Source organism: Vombatus ursinus, unplaced genomic scaffold, assembly GCF_900497805.2.
Source record: "Vombatus ursinus unplaced genomic scaffold, bare-nosed wombat genome assembly UNPS02014832.1, whole genome shotgun sequence".
Classification (NCBI taxonomy): Eukaryota; Metazoa; Chordata; class Mammalia; order Diprotodontia; family Vombatidae; genus Vombatus; species Vombatus ursinus.
The window spans coordinates 46,585,542-46,606,867 of NW_020954610.1; the positions used below are offsets into that span (position 1 = coordinate 46,585,542).

Sequence of the window (21,326 nt, forward strand, 5' to 3'; positions counted from 1 at the left end):
CATGGTCAGATCTGTACTTTGGGGAAAATCACTTTGGTGGCTCTGGGGATGGATTAGGGCAGGGAAAGACAAGGCAGAGGCACCAAATAGGTCTGAACAAATCTAGAACACCGGAAGTCATAGTTTCGAAAGCTAGAACTGGTCCACAGGAAGGAAGGAAATAAGCATTTATTAAGTGCCTACTTTGTGCCAGGCACTGCACTAAATGCTTTACAAATAAAATTCGTTTGATCTTCAGAACAACCATGGGAGGTAGGTGCCATTATTATCCCCATTTTTCACTTAAGGAAACTGAGGATTGGGGGGCAGAGCCAAGATAACGGAGAAAAGGTGGGGGACTTGCGTGAGCTCTCCTCCAAACCCCTCCAAATACCTTTAAATAATGGATCAAAACAAATTCTAAACTGGCAGAACCCACAAAAATATGAAGTGAAATAATTTTTCAGCCCAAGACAACTTAGAAGGTGGGCAGGAAAGCTCTGTCACCCTGGATGAGAGTGGAGCATAGTCCAACACCAGCCCCACCAGCGCAGAATGGGTCCCAGCAAACTTGGAGCAGGCCTTGGGGGGTAACTGAATCAGTGGTGGCAGGGGTGGTTTCCAGACCTTTCAGACCACAGACAGTAAGGGGGTTGGACAACGGGTCAGGAGATTACAGGGGTCCCTCCAGGACAGGACTCTGTTGCATTGCCCATACTTGGATCTGGGTCACAGTCCTGGGTCTCAGTCCCAGGGTGAGGAGGAGCATTAACACACCAAAGCTTGTGGTTGCACAGGAACAGGGACCCTGGTCACAGTTCCAGGGTGGACAAGAGTGCTTATGGTCACTCACAGACCAGAGCACAGGCCAAGAGAGGAGTAATAAATACCTCTCCCTAGATCATACACTTTGGAAGAACTAAAAACTTACATGTCCCCAGAATTACCTCTGGAAATAGCTATCTATTTACATATATAATAATATATTTACATAGCTATAGCTAAATACACACACACATACACAAAAAAAAAACCTGAAGCTTGGGATTGTGCCTCTTCCACTCTGGAAGCAGAGCCCCACTTTAGCATAGAGTTAATATTCAAGAAATAGACTGGAAAATGAGCAAATAGCAGAAAAGAATCTTGACTATAGAAAGTTACCAAAGTGACAGGGAAGATCAAAATACAAACTCAGAAGAAGACAACAAAGCCAAAACTCATACATCAAAGCCTCAAAGAAAAACATGAATTGGCCCAAAGCCACGGAAGAGCTCAAAAAGGATTTTAAAAATCATGTAAGAGAGGTAGATGAAAAATTGGGAAGAGAAATGAGAGTGGTCCAAGAAAATCATGAAAAAAGATTCAACCCCTTGGTAAAGAAGGTACAAAAAAATACTGAAGAAAACATCTTAAAAAACAGAATAGGCCAAATGGCAAAAAGAGGCACAAAAATCCAATAAAAAGAAGAATGTCTTTGAAAAGCAGAATTGGGCAAATGGAAAACTATGCACAAAAATTCACTGAATTGAAGAACTCGTTAAAAAGCATAATTGGCCAAATAGAAAAGGAGGTACAAAAGCTCACTGAAGAAAAAATTCCTTAAAAATTAGAATTCAACAAGTGGAAGCTAATGACTCTATGAGACAAGAATCAATCAAACAAAATCAAAAGAATGAAAAAAATAGAAGAAAATGTGAAGCATCTCATTGGAAAAACAGCTGACCTGGAAAATAGATCCAATAATTTGAAGTTATTGGACTACCTGAAAGTCATGGTAAAAAAAAAAAAAAAAAAAAGCCTAGAAATCATCAAGGAAAATTGCCCTGACATTCTAGTACCAAGGGGTAAAATAGAAATTGAAACAATCCACTGATCACCTCCTGAAACAGATCCCCAAATGAAAATTCCCAGGAATATTATAGTCAAATTCCAGAGCTCCCAGGTCAAGGAGAAAATATTGCAAGTAGCCAAAATGAAACAAGTCAAATATCATGTAGCCATAGTCGAGTTAACACAAGATTTAGCAGTTTCTACATTAAAGGGTCAGAGGGCTTGGAATATGATATTCCAGAGGGCAAAAGAGCTAGGATTACAACCAAGAATCACCTACCTAGCAAAACTGAGTATAATCTTTCAGGGGAAAAAATTAATATTCAATGAAATAGAGGGCTTTCAAGCACTCTTGATGAAAACACCAGAGCTGAATACAAAATTTGATTTTCAGATACAAGAATCAAGAGAAGCATAAAAAGATAAACAGGTAAGAGAAATCATAAGGGATTCAATAAGGTTAAACTCTTTACATTCCCATATGGGAAAATGATACTTGTAACTCCTAAAAACTTTCTCATTATTAGGGCTGTTAGAAGGAGTACACATAGATAGAAAGCACAGGTGTGAGTTGAATATGATGGGATGATTATCCAAAAAATTAAATTAAATTAAGGGGTGAGAAAGAAGAATGCACTGAGAGAGAGGGAAAGGGAGGGGTAGAATGGGGTAAATTATCTGACATAAAAACAGCTCAGGAGAGATTTTACAGTGGAAAGCAAGTGGGGGGAAGGGAAGAGGGAAGTATGAACCTTACTCTCACAGGAATTGGCCCAAAGAAGGAATAACACACACTGAGTTGGGTGTAGAAATCTGTTACCTTACATGAAAATAGGAGGAGAAGAGGATAAGAGAAGAGGGGTGCGGCTGATAGAAGGGAGGGAAGACTGGGGAGGTAAAAATCAGAAGCAAAACTTTTGAGAATGGACAGGGTGAAAGGAGAGACAGAATAGGATAAATGAGGATAGGATGAAGAGAAATACATAATCATTACTGTGAAAAAAATTATAGCAAGTTTATCTCATAAAGACATCATTTCTCAAATATATAGAGAACTGAGTCAAATTTATAGAAATAAAACCCATTCTTCGATTGATATTTGGTCAAAGGATATGAACAGGCAGTTTTCAGACAAAGTCATCAAAGTTATAGTCATATGAAAAAATGCTCTAAATGACTATTGATTAGAGAAATGCAAATTAAAACAACTCTGAGCTACCACCACACACCTATAAGATTGGCTAATGTGACAAAAAAGGAAAATGACAAATGTTGGAGGGGATGTGGGAAAATTAAAACACTAATGCACTGTTGGTGAAGTTATATACTGATTCAGCCATTCTGGAGAGCAATTTGGAACTATAGTCTAAGGACTATAAAACCACGCACACCATTTTGCCAAGCAATACCAGTACTGGTTCTGTATCCCAAAGAAGTAAAAAAGAAAAAGGAAAAGAACCTATATGAACAAAAATATTTATAGCAACTCTTTTATTGGTGGCAAAGAAAAAGAAAATTGAAGGGATATCTTATCAATTGGGGAATGACTGAACAAGTTGTTACATATAATTGTGATGGAATATTATTGTGCTATAAGAAATGATGAGCAGGAGGCTCTCGAAAAAACCTGGACTTACATGAACTGATGCAAGGTGAAATGAGCAGAACCAAGAGAACATTATACACAGTAACAGCATTATTGTACGGTGATCTACGGTGAATAACTTAGCTGTTCTCAGCAATACAATGATTCAAGACAATTCTGAAGAACTTATGATGAAAGATGCTGTCCATCTCTAGAGAAAGAATTGGTGGAGCCTGAATGCAGATCAAAGATACTTTTTCTTCATTTTTCTTTTTTTTTGGTCCGTTTTCTTTCACAGCATGATTTACATGGAAATGTGTTTTGCATGATTACACATGTATACCCTATGTCAAATTGCTTGCCTTCTCAATGGTGGGGAGGGAAGGAAGAGAATTTGAAACTCAAAATTTGAAAAAAGAATATTAAAATTGTCTTTATCTGTAACTGAGGCAAAAATAGAATATTAAAGTTAAAAAAAAGGAAAGTGAGGCAGAGGTTTAAGTGACTTATGTAGAGTTGTACAGAAAGTGTCTGAGGATGGATTTGAACTTGGGTCTTCCTGCCTCTAATCCCTATTCACTGTGCCACCTAGCTGCCTCCCTCCCTAATATCACAGGTTGCAGTTTATTCTGAGCCTCACCTGCTGGAGGATATGGGAGGCCATAACGAATGCTATCCCCATCATGAAATTTTGGTGTTTAACATGATTGTACATGTATAACCTCTATCAGAATGCTTGCTGTCCTGGAGAAGAGTGAGGGAATGGAAGGAGAAAAATCTGGAACTCCAAATCTTACAAAAATCAATGTTGAAAACTATCTTTACATGTAATTGGAAAAAAAAATACTATTAAGTTAAATTTGGGTGGTTCTCCTTACTGTAGGGACAGTGGGTAGAGGATGTTGCTTGGGCCTGAGTTGACTCTTTTCCCCCTCATTTCAATCAATTCGATCTTTGGATTATCTATTTTAGAACAGTTGTCCCATCACCTCTGACCTGCATGGACCTTGGGAAAGTTCCTTGACTTGTCTCATAAATACTTTTATGTGTCCATGTTGTCTCTCCAGACAGAATACAAGTTTTTTGAGGGCAAATGTTTGTCTTTATTTTTCCATTCTTTAGTACACACCGGGTTTTATTGCTGGCTCCTTTTTTTAACCTCTTATAATTCCTAGGTAACTATAGTTATTCTTCCTGAAAGTCACCAAACCTAGCTCAAAAAATGCTTATTTCCTCCATTACCATCTGCTTTGCTGTCACATTCTACAGACCATGAGGGCTTTCCATTTGACTTGCAGGTGAAACCTCCTACATGTGTTATGGTCTATTAGAATGTAAGTCTCTTATTTACATGATGATGCTACCGAAGACATAGCAAAAAGATGTGGGCTTCAACACTCTTATCATTTGTGCCAATGAATTCTCAGTCTCAAGATCCCCACACTAAATATAAAACACAAGGAAGCCTGACAGCATGGAGCTAAAATAATGAAACTGAAGCTCTTTGTAAGTTCCAGGAAATAAATGTTTGTGATTTTTGAAAAAAAAAAAAGCTTCTTGACAGCAGGGAAGCGTTGCTTTTATGTTTGTATACCCAATATATTCAGCATAGAATTTTGCACAAAGTCCTTACTACACGCTTTAAAATTTTTTCCATCTCTGAATCTATTGTCCAGTGATTAGAAATACTATCAACACTAAGATTAGTTGAAGGAACTAGGGGATTTCAAGGTAGGACCTTGTGGGAGAACAGGAAACTTATAAACTTTTGAGGGTAGGGACTATTTTTGCCCTTCTTTTTACCCTAACCACCCCTGTCCCCACCCCCAGCAGACTTTAGCACAGTGCCTATAAGAATAATGTTAGCTAACATTTATACAGTGCTTACTATGTGCCAGGCACTGTACTAGGTGTTTTGTAACCACCCTGGGAGGAAAATAAACAGAGGTTATGACTTGCTCAATGTCACACAGCTACTAAGTGTCCAAGGCTGTATTTGAACTCAGGTCTTCCTGACCTGAGTGCTTTATCCTCTGTGCTATCATGCAGAGTTTAGATTTACCTGGCTTAGTCCTTAAGGGAGGAACCAGGAGCAGTGATGACAGATATAAGGCTGGCACTTTACAAGTGAGGCCAAGGGTGATTAAGTCACTTGCCCAAGGTCACACAGGTAAAGAAAGCCATCAGTTATGACATGTATTCAGGTCTTCTGATGTCAGATGTCTTTCCCCCCTGTCATGTGTTAAAATGAGAGCCAGGTTTCAGTTCAGTGAAAGGAAAAACTTGCAGATCAGGCTGTTCAGAAGTAACAGTAAATTGCTAGCAATGTCCTCAAGGAGATTCCTGCTTAGGGTTTGCTTACATCATCCAACTCTGAGATGCTGGGATTATTAATAAGGTCAACCTGGGAAGGTGCCCCAGGCTAAGAAGAATTCTTCATATGATACTTCCATAGGAAAAGAACACAAAGTAAATCCATTCCACATTCTTAAATGTGATTAAAAATCCTACTGCTTACTAAAACTTCAGTGGGAAACAATACCTAAACAGCACTCAAACACTTTTTCAATTACATTTATTTAGAAGTAGGAAAGTTTAAGACAAAAAAGCAAAATATAAGCACATTCTATTGACTAAAATATACTGCCAAACTCCCAAGTCTTCTGGTAGTCCAAAGAGATTATAGCAACTATCTAAACTTTATAGTGGTTCCTTCACTATTTTGATTTTTTTTTATTCTGCTATCTATATTTTAAACTATGACTAACTGAGAAATTGTTCCTGGGTGGAAAATCTTTAAAATGATCTATTCGTTTCTGGGATTGTCAAACTAAAATAAAAGGTAGAGGAATGAAATGAATGCACATAAATTTCTTTTCCTGTCTTTGGTTTTGATCATAAACAGTGAAAGTTCCAAGATTGCAAACATAATGCATTTTTACTGTTTAAAAAAAAAAAAACCAACCCAAAACAGTATTTTCAACCATTAGACCTAGTCTATTCTGAATATTCTAACTCTATAGATAACCTACATTATAAGCTTGGAATCTTTTGGCCTTAAAGAAAATACGGGAAAAGAGAAAGGGGAAAGGTCTTACAAATGCAAATAGCAGTCTTCTTGCCTTCATTAACTCTGTATCAATTCACTGAGTGCTTTCCGGAATAGCCAGACTTATTTTAAGTTACTAGTACAGTAAACAAATACATTAAATCTGACAAGAAACAGTTTAAGACATAAGGCTAAAGTTAACATTTGCAAGAAAATCAGTAAAGCAGACATATTTTAAACACATGAGGAAAACTGGCTCAGGAACAAATGCTACGGCATATTAAGGGAACTGAAGCACACTGATGTGGCACTGAATTCCATTTATTTTTTTCACTGTGTGAAGTAACTAGAAAAGCAAGCAAAAATCAATTTTCCCTACTTTAGTATGAGTAGTAAATGACCTCTTAACTTCTTGGGAGTGTATTCCAGGGCTTTGACTTCTACTGAGGAATTACTTTCTTTCTCAGGTTTTTTGGGGATTGGATCCTTGGCCTCTTAGGTTTGCCAGGGGCTGGAGTCTTCTTCACCTTTGTGGAAGCTTTGTCAATCTGTTCTGGAGTCTCCAGAGCCTTGAAGGCCCTTCTCTTTTTACCAGGAGTTTTAGCTTGCGGTACTTCAGTGCTGAGGTTCTGTTCTGTAGACTCTTGTGTTAGCACTGCTTCCTGAAGCTGATAAAGAGAAAGACCATCATAACTAAGCCTATGCGATAAACGAGTAGTTCCCATTCTTCAAAGAAAGCAGGATGTGAGTTCCAGCACATTAACCCAGTGTAGTCTTTCCTCCCTCCATGTTTCCATAATTAATCACAAAAGATACCCCTTGTCCCCTCCAAGTATGGATCGCCCTTTCATTTACCACAGGAGGCAGATACAGGGTCATACTGGACAAATGGATAGTCAGAAGATTTCGACATGAATTCTGACTTTGCACTTGCCTAATACTTTAGCAGCCTGGTGTCTCACTTTCCTCATTCTTAAAAGTGAACCTCCCCATACACTAATGGATGTTATGTATATAAATGAATTAAGATTATAAGACATCTGAAAAAAGGGCCAATTCATACTGAAGGACAAGGGCTTTATTCACTTTTTAAAAAAATTTTCTTTTGCTTTATTCACTTTTAATCAGCCCACCTGAAACCTAAGGCAGGAAGAAAGAAAATTATATAAGATGAGACATAGAGTTGTAACAAAGGAGGCTAAGGAACCTATGATATGTAGCATAATTTGATCTATAGTGTGGAAATCACTAGGCAGCCTAAATTCTATGGCTTCAGAAATGCTCTAGGATAGACAGAACACATCTAAGGGGAGATCCTACCCAATCATTTTTGAAAATAGTGTTGGAAATTCTCATGATTTCACTGCTAATAATCAAGGTTTATAACTATGGTTAGTGTTTCTTAGAACTATAATATAGAAATATGAACTCACAGCCACTAAAAAACTCTACTAAACATTCTTCACCACATTAAAAAAAAAATTGGACTATTTTTCCAGATACGTATTTCATTAACTAAAGCTATAGGTGTCAAAACCTAAAACAAAATAAGACAATCTTCCCTATGCCTGGGTGTTTCCTATCAAAGTACTTTTTACTTTAAAATCTTGCATAGAAAGGTTTCTTTTAAACATGTGCATTTTTTAAAAAGTAACAAAATTACCTCTGGGCACTTTTGAGGCGATGTTGCTTGAAATGGAACCAGCTGTGGAATCTCATCCTCAGAGTCAGGCTCTCTTCTGCCCTCCTTTTCCACCTCGAGCTTGTGACCATCCAAAGCACACTCACTTTCAGGCTTCCTGGCAGCCTGAGCAGGTTTGGGGGCCACTTTCTTGTCTTGCTTTTGCTTCTATCAATCAGTGAAAATGAGCAAAATTTTAGTTTGAAGCATTTTTATTTCAAAATTCATCTCATTCTAAAGTATCATTCTAGAAATCTCTAATACAAAGCCTTTCAGGTGCTACTTGTAATAGTATCTGAAGGTGAGTCAGTGGTTTATGAATTATGCAGAGACTATTCCTAAACCATACCCAATAATTTCAACCTCACCCTCTGCCAGAAATAATAACACTAATTCTTTCGTTGTATTACTTTGTGCAAATACTAATGAGCTCGTGGAATACAACTACTATAATTCACATGTCTGTCACTCTGCTCACAACATCCTGGTCAACGATGCAAATTAATAGACCTATTTTGAAAATGAGAAAACCAACCCAGGGAGGGTCAGCGACCTGCTACAGTCATATGCCCAATTAAAGTCAGAGTTTGAGCTCAGGAAGGTTTCTTTTGGTGCCAGGACAGATGTTCACCCTGGGCTGCCTCCATATGGGGGGGGGGGGGAGAGGAGATTAAGGGACTCTGACAACCCACAAAGTAGAAAGCTATCATTTCCCCAAAACTTAGTGACATTCCAAACCCAACTGATGCTGGTAAGAAAAACAAGTATCTCACACAATTGTGGTAGCATGGATACAAAAGTATTTTAAAACCATCAAAAACTTTTAGTGAAAATTCTTAACTACCATATCAGGGATGTAATGGTTACTTCCTACACTATAATTAGAGAGAGTTCAACATTTAGCAGTTTTATGTCATCTATATCTAGGCTAACTCTAAATCTACTACTTACCTTACTTTTCTGAGAACCCAAATGGGAGACAAATGAAGAAAAGACTGGAAGGGAAAGAGATTTTTCTGTTTTCAGGTGTAGAATTTTTACACTCTCCCACTTCTGTGAATAAAGAAAAATTTAAAATAGTATGCTATCCAAAGAATATCTTTTAACACAGTAAGAACTGGCACATCCAAAGCATAGTACCTCGGGCAACTTTTCTGAAAGCACATCTACAGCTGCAACAATATTTTCCACTAGGTGATCTACAGGCATTCCTGTGTGACCCACACGTGCGGTACTGAAAGTAAAGAGATAAGACTTATGCATAAAAATGAAAACTTTTCCCTCATTTTAATAAAAAGGGAAATCACTAGGTGGTAAAGACATTAAATATAATGGTGTATGAATTATGTGGGATACAACATATTTTTGATATGATTTTATTTTGTGAAGAAATGCTCAGGCATGTGTTCTACTGATACTAGGCTGACTTACAATGTCTTACTTTGACCAATTAAAACGACATTTAGCTGGTTTCTCCACTTTTAGTTAGGTCTTTGTCAACTGAATGTTGGATTTTTGCACAGTACATGTGTCCTTGCTCTAGAGGAATGAGCAAATAAAAAAAAAGAAACCCTACCATAAAAAGCTATCATAGCTCAAGAAATAAATCCAGAAGAGAATGACTCCAAAATATCTGTAAAAGTCTCAAAGAAAAACACAACTAGAATTTCTGGAAGAGATAAGGCAAGAGTTTTAAAAAAAAAAGAGGTTTTTAAATAATGTTTTTATAAATGAAATGAGAACACTAAAGGGAAATAAGAAAACAAAATGAGAGCTATGAAAGAAAGACATAGAAAGGGAATTAACAACTTGCTAGCATCAGAAGTAAAACGTTGCCAAAGCAACAAATTCCCTGAAAACCAGAATGCATCAAATAAATGCCAGTGCATCTTTAAGATATGAAGAAGTAAGAATTAAAAAAAAAGTAACTAGTATTTATATAGCACTTACTATGTGCGTGTTACTGTGCTAAGCACTTTACAATCTAATTTGATGCTCACAACAATGCTGGGAGGTAGGTACTATTATTATCCCCATTTTACACTTGAGGAAATGAAAGCAAACAGGTTAAATGACTTCCCAGGGTCACACAGCTAATAAGGATCTTAGGACAGACTTGAACTTGGTTCTTTCTCTTTACTCCAGGCCCAGAGCCCTATAACCTGTGTCATGTAGTTGCCTCTATAAAAACGAAGCCAAAAGACTGAAAAGCTACAAGAAAATATAAGGTATCTCATAGCAAAACAGACCTAGAAAATAAATCATGAAGAAAAAAATTTAAGAATCATTGCCCTTCCTGAAAACTATGACCAAAAGAAGAACCTCAAAATCCTATTTCAAGAAATCTAAAAAGAAAACTGCCCAAATCTCTTACAACCAGAGGGGGCAAAGTAGAAATCCATTAGTCATCTCCTGAAAGAAACCCTAAAATGTAAAGTGTCAGCAACTTTATAGCCAAAATTCAGATTCAAGGTCCAAGAAAAAAATGCTGCCAATAAACCAGAAAGAAAGAGTCAGATACAGTAAGGACCACATGGTTTAAGGAGCCACCATTATAAAGGAGTTGACAGCCTGGAATAGTGTAATGCAGAAACGAAAAGAATAACTTACCCAAAAAAAGTAAGTATAACTACATGGGAAAAAATGGACCTCTAATGAAACAGAGGATTTCCAAGTACTTGTGATAAAAAGACTAAAAGCTGCATAAAACTCTGAAGTTCAAACACAGGAGAGAAGATAAGTATAAAAAGATAAATATGAATAAGGATAAACTGCCTATGTTCTAATATGGTGAAATGATCTATGTATCCTCTCTGAACCTCTTTATCATCAGAGGTCAGAGAGAGAGTATAATTACATAAGGCCCTGAAGTGGTTCTATTAAAGTCTTAATATTTTGCTTGTTTATAAATGTCTGTAATCATTACTACCACCCCAAAAAAGAAGAAAAAAGAAAACTATGGGTTATAATAACAGCTAGACTTGGGAAAACGGACTATTTTTCAAAGGTATTCTGAACACCAAATATGGTAAGAATGTAATTTCATGCTAAAAAATTAAAGAATATGTGATTAAAATCTCGTGAACCCATGCAAAATTGTATAAAACAAATGACTGCAGTAAAAGGAAAACACTAAGTAGTAAATTTTAATGTATAAGCCAATGAATTTAATTTTGCTCTGTCCAAAGTACCACCATAGCCCAGCCTGCTACATTCAACCAAATCATTTAATCATCCAAAGAACAGTCAAGGCCTAATCAGCTACACTAACAGATGAAAACACTGGCACAGAGTGAATCTAAATGAACTCTATCTCCAAAGCAGCATATTCTTAGGCTCCTAGGATCATCGATTTAGACCTAGAAGAAACCTCAGGGGTTACCTAATCCAATGCTCTCATTTTACAGAGGAAGAGATGAATGACTAGAATAGTTAAAAGCCCTGATTAAGGTCTTTCAGGCAGTAAGAAGCAAAGCCAAGTCCGTGCACTCCAAGGGTAGTGCCCTTTCCACCATGCTATGGACATTAAAACAGCCAACAAAACCACACCACGAAAACGTGATTTGGTGACGTTTTTCACTTCATTGGCTGCATTAAAAAGCATCAGCCAAGGGGCTGCTAGGTGATGCAGTAGATAAGAGCACCAGCACTAGATTCAGGAGGACCCAAGTTCAAATCAGGCCTCAGACACATAACACTTACTAGCTGTGTGACCCTGGGCAAGTCACTTAACCCCACTGCCTAGCCCCCCCCCAATTGTTATTTAAAAAAAATTGTTAATTTTCTACATATTTTATCTCTTTGATGACTTCTTCCCTCTCATTCAGAACAGGAAATACCTTTCTTAGTTTTTGTATCCCCAGTTCCAAGCACACTATAGGCACTTGCTAGGTGCTTCCTGAAATGAATTTTTAGGCATAACAGGTGACAATGTCAACAGAACTGATAAGATTTTCCTCCGATAAAATGGAAAACTGGATAACTGGGAAATGATGATTGCATTCATGAATTTAAAAAAGAGAGCAAATAAAAAGCTATAGAAATAAGAAATATAGAAATATAGAAATTAACATTTTCAACGAACGCTTAAGTTAACACTAACCAGTTAAAGTGGTACAGAAACTCTAAGGAGTAGATTCTGTTGTCAATGTGGAGAAAAAATTCAATCTACAAAATATCCTAAAAAATTCACAAGATTGTTTCAAGCTAAAGAAACAAACACACTATTACTTACTTGCAACAACCATGATTAGTGACAGTTAATGAAGTTCCCTGGACAATTTTATTGATGTGTTCTGACAAATTCTTAGTCGTGAGGTCTACTGATAAAGGTACCCTAAGAAGAAAACAAAACCAAACCACCATCACGAAATCATTTGAGGAAGGCTAGCAATAATTGAACAGTTCACTAAAGAAAAACAACTTACTTCTTTCTGCGATAGAAATGCTTTCCTATGTGTGAGGGTAAAAGTCGTCTAATTCTTTCATCAGCAAGGAAAAGGTCAAAACTGCTCAAAAGGCGCCGTTTAGCTTCATAAGGTTTATATTCATGTTTTAATCTTGTGTAAGGGATGACCTAGAAAGTACAAAAAATAAATTTATGTATCACTGATGACTGGGAAGAGGTCTAAATATTTTGAAAACCTTCATTAGCTGGGGGGCAGAGTCAAGATGGCAGAGTAAAGGCAGGGACTCACCTGAACTCTCACAAATTCCCTTCTAAACAACTTTAAAGTAATGCCTCAAAACGAATTCTGGAGTGGCAGAGCTGACAAAAGGACAGAGTGAAACAATATTCCAGCTCAAGACAACTTAGAAAATCAGCAGGAAAGGTCTATCTCACTAGAATGAGAGGGGGACCATTCCAGGCTCAGGAATGCTTAGCTCTCAGCCCATAGATTGTAAGGGGTCTGACAACTGGTCAGAAGATTACTGGGGACACTTGGCTGGCACTGGGTACAAAATGGAGCTTCACTGCCAATACTGATTAAAGAAATGCAAATTAAAACTCTGAGGTACTGCCTCACACCTATAAGACCAGCTAATATAACAGAAAAGGAAAATGACAAATTTTGGAGGGGAAAGTGAAAAACTGGGAAACTAAAGCACTGTTGGAGGAGTTGTGAACTGATCCAACCATTCTGGAAAGCAATTTGAACTTATGACCAAAGGGCTATAAAACTGTGCAGAACCTTTGACCCAACAATACCACTAATGGGTCTGTATCCCAAAGAAATTAAAAAAAAAAAAAAAGGATCTATATGTACAAAAATATTAATAGCATGTCTTTTTGTGGTGGCAAAGAATTGGAAATTGAGGGGATGACCATCATTTGGGAATGGCTGAACAAGTTGTGGTATGATTGTGATGGAACATTATTATTCAATAAGAAGTAATGAGCATGATGCTTTAAGAAAAACCTGGCAAAACTTATATCAAGACTTTTATGGGGGCAAATAGGTGGCGCAATGGATCGAGCACTGGCCCTGGAGTCAGGAGGCCCTGAGTACAAATCTGGCCTCAGACCCTTGACACTTACTACCTCTGTGTGATGAGGGGAAAGTCACTTAACCCTGATTGCCTTGGGGGTAGGGGAAAGGTTATATGAACTGATGCAAAGTAAAGCAAGCAGAACACAAGAAGACTGAATTTAGTAAGAACTATAATGTATGATGAACAACTGTGAATGACTTAGCTATTCTCAGCAATAAAATGACCCAAAAATGATCCACTTCCAGAGAAAGAACTGATGAAGACTGAATGCAGATCAAAGTATACTTTTTTAAATTTATTTTTCTTGGGATTTTTTTTTTGCTGTGTTTTCTTTTACCACATGAGTACTATGGAAATTTGCTTTGCTTGACTGCTCACGTTGAACTTATATCAAATTGCTTGCCTTCTCAATGATGGGTCAAGGAAGGGAAGAATGGAGAAAATGTGGAACTCAAAATTTGAAAAAAATAATGTTAAAAATATTTTTACATGTAATTGGAAAAAAATTTTTAAAAAGCAAAACTACTTTAATAAATCCTATTAAATTTTACAATGTAAGGAAACCAAGAGTCCAAAACCAAAATAAAGGAAGGCAGTACCTGAAATAACTAAAAGTATAAATATAAATTATATAACACACTCATTTTTCTAATTTGTGAACTTTCCCAAGAAACAGTTCCTGGTTTATTCTCCATGTTTTTTAAAAGTAGAATTAACTTATCTGTACTTTATAACTGCTCAATAGAATGTCCCTAAAAAAGGAATTAAGAAATATAATTATCATTTCAACTACATTACAAACTTTTACAGAGGGATCAACAGGTTTTACACACACACACACACACACAAATCCCCATCATTTGGGGAAGTCCTAAAAAGCATTAACTTTGTCTTACCTCAGTAATGTTTGTAATCCCATTCTTTTTCAAAAGCTGCTTATAGAAATTTTCTGTCTGTTCTGAAGTTAAATTGGATTCATCTTTGGTAAATAAACAAACTTCTTTCGTATCAGGTCTAATACCGTGAGGCAAAGGTCTGTAAAAATAAAAGAGCCCTGGTAAAAAGTCCCAGTATCTAGCTAATAGGTAGGCCAGATGATAAACATTTGTGTCTGAAAGAATGCAAAATGAAATTGACAGTTACTTTTTATTCAAGAAAGATTTTCATTTCTAAAATATTTCACTAAGCAGATACCATTAATAACTCATTACTGACAAAACACATTTCTCATTGATATAGGAAAACAAAATTTAAGAAAACCATCACAAACAGATACCAACAAATTTGGGGCTAAATAAAGCATACGACCAAATGTGTTTAAAATTCATGTAATTATAACATATACCTTAAAGTGGGACTTCTTAAATTTTTTTTTATCATGGATTATTTTGGTAATCAGTTATCAAAGTTTAAAACAAGTTCAAAAAATTGGCACACTAATACACTCTTGGTGGAATTATGAATTGATCTATTTTGTAGAGCAATTTGAAACTATGCCCAAAGGACTATATGACCTTTGACCCAGCAATACCACTACTCGGTCTGTATCTCAAAGGGATCAAAGAAAAAGGAAAAGATTCTGTATGTACAAAAATACTTAGCAACTCATTTTGTAGTGGGAATTGAGGAGATGTCCATCAACTGGAAAATGGCTGAACATGTTTTGGTACATGATTGTCATGGCTCTAAGGGGTTCCCAAGCTAGAGACAGGCAGAGACCAGGCCTAAGGAAATCAAGGATGGGCAGGATAATTTCAGAAAAACCTGGAAGATTTATATGAATTGATGTAAAGTTAAGTGAGCAGAACTGGGAGGACATTGTACACAGTAACAATATTGCACAATGATTAATTGCAAATGACTTAGCTTTTTTCAGTAATACAATAATACAACACAATTCTGAAGGACTTAGGAAAAATGCTATTCGACTGCCAAGAAAAAACTCAAAGTCTGAATTCAGAATGAACCATACTTTTTAAACTTTATTTTTCTTTTTTTTGGGGGGGGGGGTTCTGTATTCTTTTGCAACGAGGCTAACATGGAAATATACTTTGCATGACTGCACATGTATGATTTATATCAAAGTGCTTGCTTTCTCAAGGAGGGGAAAGGGAAGGAGAGGGAGGGAATTAGGAACTCAACAATTATAAAAAAAATGTTAAAAATTATTTTACATTTAATTGAGGGATAAACATTCTTTAAAAAAAAAACAACAAAAAAGAACACAAAAACAAGATCACAGAGTCCAGGTTAAGAACTCCTGACCAGACATATTATTTTCTTCAGAGTTAATGGTTTGGATATCTGCTTAGAAAGGCCTAGAAAGTCTTAGTTGGAAAAAGGTAGTCCTCAATAGAGATGTATATGCTAATTTCTTAAGATTATGAGGAAAAAAAAAAACCCTACTCATTCAAAGTTGAGTGTATGGAAATAACCCTGAGATTAATGCATGTTTTATATGAGTCACCTTCCCAGGCAGATGCACTGGACATAAAGTAAGCCTGTCTGCTGAAAGGAGCCAATTGAGAGCCTGTAGTAGCCAAAGTCTTGCTCACTCACAGATGTCCTTGCTGGTGTCTACTGGCTGACCTTGCTGAGCTGTGCCCCCCAAAACTGGCCCAAACCAGGTTTGAGGTCAACTGTTCCTGCAAAACATCCTGCTTCTATATCCACTGGTTCCTGGGAAAGACTGTCCTTTCTTTTTCCACCCCTCCTTGATTCCTCTTTGTGGTTTTCAAGTAAAATTTCCCCAGCTTCTCCTGGGCTGTGGGCTCCTTTGTACTTTGTACTGCAGTCCCCCAGCACTACCATCTGGTTTTCCTCCTAATAAAACTTTTCTGCTTTCAACCCAGCTTGAACTTCTCTGTGTTTTGATGGGTGGGCTTTAGCCAGTTGACATTTCTGGTGTTAGAAGTGGGATGCACCATGCTGAGGGGCTTCTTCACAACCACTGAAGAAGTGATCCAGGAGCTTTGGTACTACCTCTGACCCTCTGATGTCCAGTTTGCCCTCTCCATCTTGGGGGGTCCAGTAAGTGCCTCCCTGCTTGAACCCTGAAATCCCATCTACCTCAGTTGAGTTCATTTATTAGAGGAATAGGGATTTGGATATCTCAGGGAAAAGTCAAGAGCTACTAGTAAAAGGATGTCTTCGGCAGGCAACCACAACTCAAGGATGCAAGGGGTGGAGTGGACCAAAGCGTGGCCAGAATGGTTCTAGCTTGCGAGTTATTGTGAAGTGGTACCAGTCTGTTTTCTCATTGTTGCTCCCAGATGAAAATGCATATAAGCCAATAAAATCTGAATTATGCTCAACTTGTTTCCTTTATTTAGTAATCCCACTGCAACAAATTCATGTTTTCAAAACAAGCATTATAGCAGAACTGACTATAATAGGGAAGCTCAAAAGACAGGTGGGTTCAGAGGAGAGAGAAGATTCTATTTTAGACACATTGATTCTGAAATGCTTGAAAGACAACTCAGATGATCAAAAGGGAGTTGGTGACACAGGACCGGCATTTAGGAGACTACACCTGGGAATCATCTGTATAAAGAGGATACCTGAACCCAAGGGAGCTGATGAGTTCAACAAGTGGGACAGAATAGAGAGAAAAAGGAAGACAGGGCCCTTCCTCTGACACTCCCCACTCCTATCACTCAGATACAAATAACATCCTGGATTTTAAGTAGAAGTGGGATGAAGCCTAAGAAAATTCACTGCAAGGAAGACTGGATTGTGAAGTTCTGGCTCTGCCAAGTAAAAGAAGAGTAATCTTGAACTTCTTTATCTTGAACTTTCCTCATGTGGACAGGAATGATGTGAAGAACAAGTGAGATAATGCAAATGTAGCCCTTTGTTAACTATAAAGCACTACATGTGTATAAGTTACTGTTATTATTGAAACTGCCAAGTAGTGGCAAGTAATAAAAAGCACTTGCTAATGGGACAAAGAAACAAAGCATTTAAAAGCAAAAGCACACATAGAGCTTTAGAGGAACTTACATTTTGATTTCTTTTCCATTTGGGGGAATTTTCCATAATGTCACCATTAAAAACACATTCTCGTTTTCATTCAAAAGCAATGTATTAGCATTGTGTTTGTTCTTTCTATATCCCAACAAAGCTTCTGTAGCCTTTTTGATCTGCAAAGATTAAAAAAATGCTTAAATTTGGTTTGGTTATATGATTCAGCATCAGATTCATTTTTTTTTATTTCAACGTATGCTTTTCTGCTGGGCAGGCCCTACATTTTAACATTTGTTGTACAATCTCAGAATTGACAAAAACCTTAAATGTCATTTTACTCAGTTCAATTAATATTAAGTACCCATTCTGTGCCCCAAAAGCACCTAAGCATTTGGCATTCATTAAGTATTCCTCAATTACTACAGACTACATACAATTCATCCATACCCTCTCATACTGAGCAATTTTTGTCCATGCCCTTCCATAAATCCTGTATAGAAGAAAAATTATAGACTATATCTGTTCACAGATACACAGACCTGGCTAACTGCATGCAAAAGCAATCGATTAATAAATGACTGTTGAATTAATGAAACTTTCCACACTTAGGAAGTCTTTAAATGTAGTTCCCAATAGTAATTCTCCCCACCACCTCCCCCAACACCACAGCAATAAGATAGTAACTAAATATAACACCAACTAACAAGTTCAACCTGATTATTAAGTTCCGGGCAAGCACTATACTAGGCACAGAGGTACAAAGATGAAAAATTATATAGTACTGACAAGTATGCAAAAAAGCAAGGATGAAGTAGAATTTGGAAAAGGCAAAGATAAAAAAATTTCAGAATTAAAGAGTACATGAGAAGAAGTTACGGAAGAGCTGGTGCTTAGCTGACAGTAAGAATGGCATGCTACGGATGAAAAGGGAGTGCACTTCAGGTACTGGGGAAGGCCTTTGTCACCGCTGAATTTCGGATCTTAAAGTTTGAAGGGCTTGACAGATACCCAGATAGAAATGTCTATCAAGTAGATGGTAGATCCAAAAGTGAAGCTCAGGGAGAGAGACTGAAACTGAATACAGATACATTTGAGAATCTTCTACATTGCTGTTATTCAGTCATGTCATTCTCTTCATGATCCCAGTTGGGGTTTTCTTGGTAAAGATACTGGAGTGGATTTCCTCCTCCAGCTCATTTGACTGATAAGGAAACTGAAATAAAGAAGGTTAAGTGACATGCATAGGGTGACACAGCTATTCTGAGGCAGGATTTGTACTCAGGTCTTCTTGATCCCAAGCCAAGTGCTCCTATCCATGGAGCCACCTCGCTGCCTCCTGATGGTCTAGGCAGAGGTGGCCATTTAATGGGGGGAAGGGGAGAGAGATGGATGACACAGAAAAAGCAAAAGAAACCTGTAAAACAGGGGAGAGCCGAGTCTAGGAAGGGGATGGAGGTGGGACACTACGCAGCAGGTGGACGTCAAGCAACAAATGGACAGACGGATGGGTCAGTCCGATCAGACCGGGCCCCAAGCTCTACCCTAAGCCTGCTACCTCGGGCCACCGACAACACAATCACAGGCCCGGGGCTGCGGTGGTTTCAGGCGGCCGCAGGAAGACGGCGAAGAGGGCGGACGACGATCTCGGGAGCCCGCCCGGCCCGGCCACAGGGCCCCTTCTCCTCGTCACGCTCGCCAGCAAGGAGACGGGCGGGGGCGTGTCGAGAAAACGCGCTCCTTACAGAGGGAAGCCTAGAGAACAACGCCGCGGGGGCTCCGGGCCCGGGCCAGCCCCGCTTCGCCGCCTCAGGTTGCAGCCTCACCCGGAGGCTGCGGCCTGTGCCAGGGTCCACCCCCATCCCGGTCGCCCAACCGCAGCCCCAGAAGCACATATGTCCTGCGTCGCCGCCCAGTGCTACCTGCTCGTGCGACACGAGCTGAGTTTCCTTCTCCTCTCCCAGAGCACCCATGTTCCCCGGCCACACGTGTCCGAGGGCGCAGGAAAGAGACCTGCAGAAGGTAGCTGGAAGCGCCCCTACGCGCAAGCGCAATTTCTAATTTCCGGTTACCCAAAAGGGCGCCGGAAATGAGGTAGAATTAGCCGCGCCGCGGTACTTTCCTTGGGAGCTTGAGTCCAGAAGTTGCTTTGTGTGACCTGCGCTTGCGCCATCGTTTGTTCACTTAGTTCTTTTCAGGTTCTGTGTCCTGCAGGTCGTGGAAGAGAGCAGACGTCCTTTCTCGCTAATGTTGGTATCCACCCACCCCACCCACCCAGCAATCTCCGCCTATGACTCTTAGGTCTTTAGCCGTTTAATTATCGAGCTCTCTGCTTCCGCAGCGTTTATCCATCCCTTTAGCCCAAGAAAAGTCCTGAAACCTCACCCCTAGGGCGGAGAGGGACGGCCGGGGTCACAGCCTGTCGCCAGATGAGCTCCTTCCGGTCACGTCCTGGCACTGAAAGTCTCCAGGTTTTCCCTCTCCCTGGGACCATTGGGACAGAACGGGAACTGAATAGAGATTTAGAGCTGGCCTTTAGTCATCGATTCTGGCCCCACTTCATTTTACAGATGAGGAGACTGTGGCCAGAGAGGTTAAATGACTCGTTGAGGTGCACGCCGTCGTCAGAGAGAGGCTTCGAACCTGTGTTCCTGATTCCAAGTCTTCACCTCTGTCAGCTCCATTATTACAAGTGGACTTGGAGTGAGAGGACGTGGGTTCCAACCTCAGATCTTCCACTTAGTATCTGTGGAACCTTAGGGGAAGGCACTTGAAGGTATTGGAGTAGATAGCTTTTAAGGTCATTTCCAATTATGTGTCTAGGATGTTTTCAAGGCTCATGTTAGCTGGCCTCGTCACAACTCTTTCATCTTGGGATGCTAACAAGACTTAGTATTATTTTTTTCTTCTCCCTTCTGTTGATGTTGGAACTGTGACTCTGTTGTGATTGCATTTTCCTCTTAAGTTGGGGGCGGGAGGAGTGGGGAGTTAATACTGGCTAAATGCAGCATGAACTGAAACCTATTTTATAGGTTTCCTTGAAACCCACTACAGTACCATTCTTGCTTAATAAGAGCATTTTTAAAATCTGGACCGAAGCTGACTCCTCCTTATTATTTCTGTTAATGGCACTACCACCATCCCAGAATCTCAGGCGCCTAATCTTGGAGACATCCCTGATTCCTCTCTAACTCTACACATCCAAGCAATTGCCAGCCTCTTTGTACTCCTGCAATATGTCTTGCCACCATCCCAGCATTTCACTCCTTCTGAAATCATTCAGGTACAGAACCTCAAAACTTTTCACCTGGACCATTGAAATAGCCCCCTTACAGGTTTTGCTGCCCCTGAAGCAACTTCAAAGTGTCCTTGACACTTCTGCCACAGATAAGAATAGGGACCAGACCTGTTATTTCATTGGTATGAGGAATTCCTTTTGAGAAAAGTCCCTGTATTATTTAGGTTAGCACCTTCACAATTTATAGGTTTTAAGAATTATCTAGAACACTGAGAGGCTAAGTCAGTTGTCCAGAGTCACACATCCATATTTCTGAGGCTGCACTTCAACAGAGATTTTCTTGCCCTTAAGGTTAACTCTCCATGTAGCTATACTTCCTCTCTTAATGCCTTGACCGTTCTGATCATGGCCCACTACTTATCTGTTGGTGACTCCCCATTGCCTCCAAAATAAAGTATAAGCCCCTGCCTGACATTTTAAGGATTTTCACAGTCTGAGTCCACTGTCT

The 21,326-nt window shown here is 38.9% G+C and overlaps 1 protein-coding gene across 1 annotated transcript; it reads right to left on the reverse strand.

Annotated features, from left to right (window-relative positions):
* Positions 1 to 6,748: 6,748 nt before the first annotated feature.
* On the reverse strand, positions 6,749 to 19,617 carry RSL1D1 (ribosomal L1 domain containing 1). Its single transcript, XM_027839001.1, is given in 10 exon segments — positions 6,749 to 6,935; positions 6,938 to 7,111; positions 8,107 to 8,292; positions 9,076 to 9,177; positions 9,265 to 9,358; positions 12,359 to 12,460; positions 12,552 to 12,700; positions 14,514 to 14,652; positions 17,620 to 17,759; positions 19,503 to 19,617. Coding segments are annotated over 10 exon segments (1,254 nt in total). The 5' UTR covers positions 19,554 to 19,617; the 3' UTR covers positions 6,749 to 6,818.
* Between the last annotated feature and the right edge of the window lie 1,709 nt (positions 19,618 to 21,326).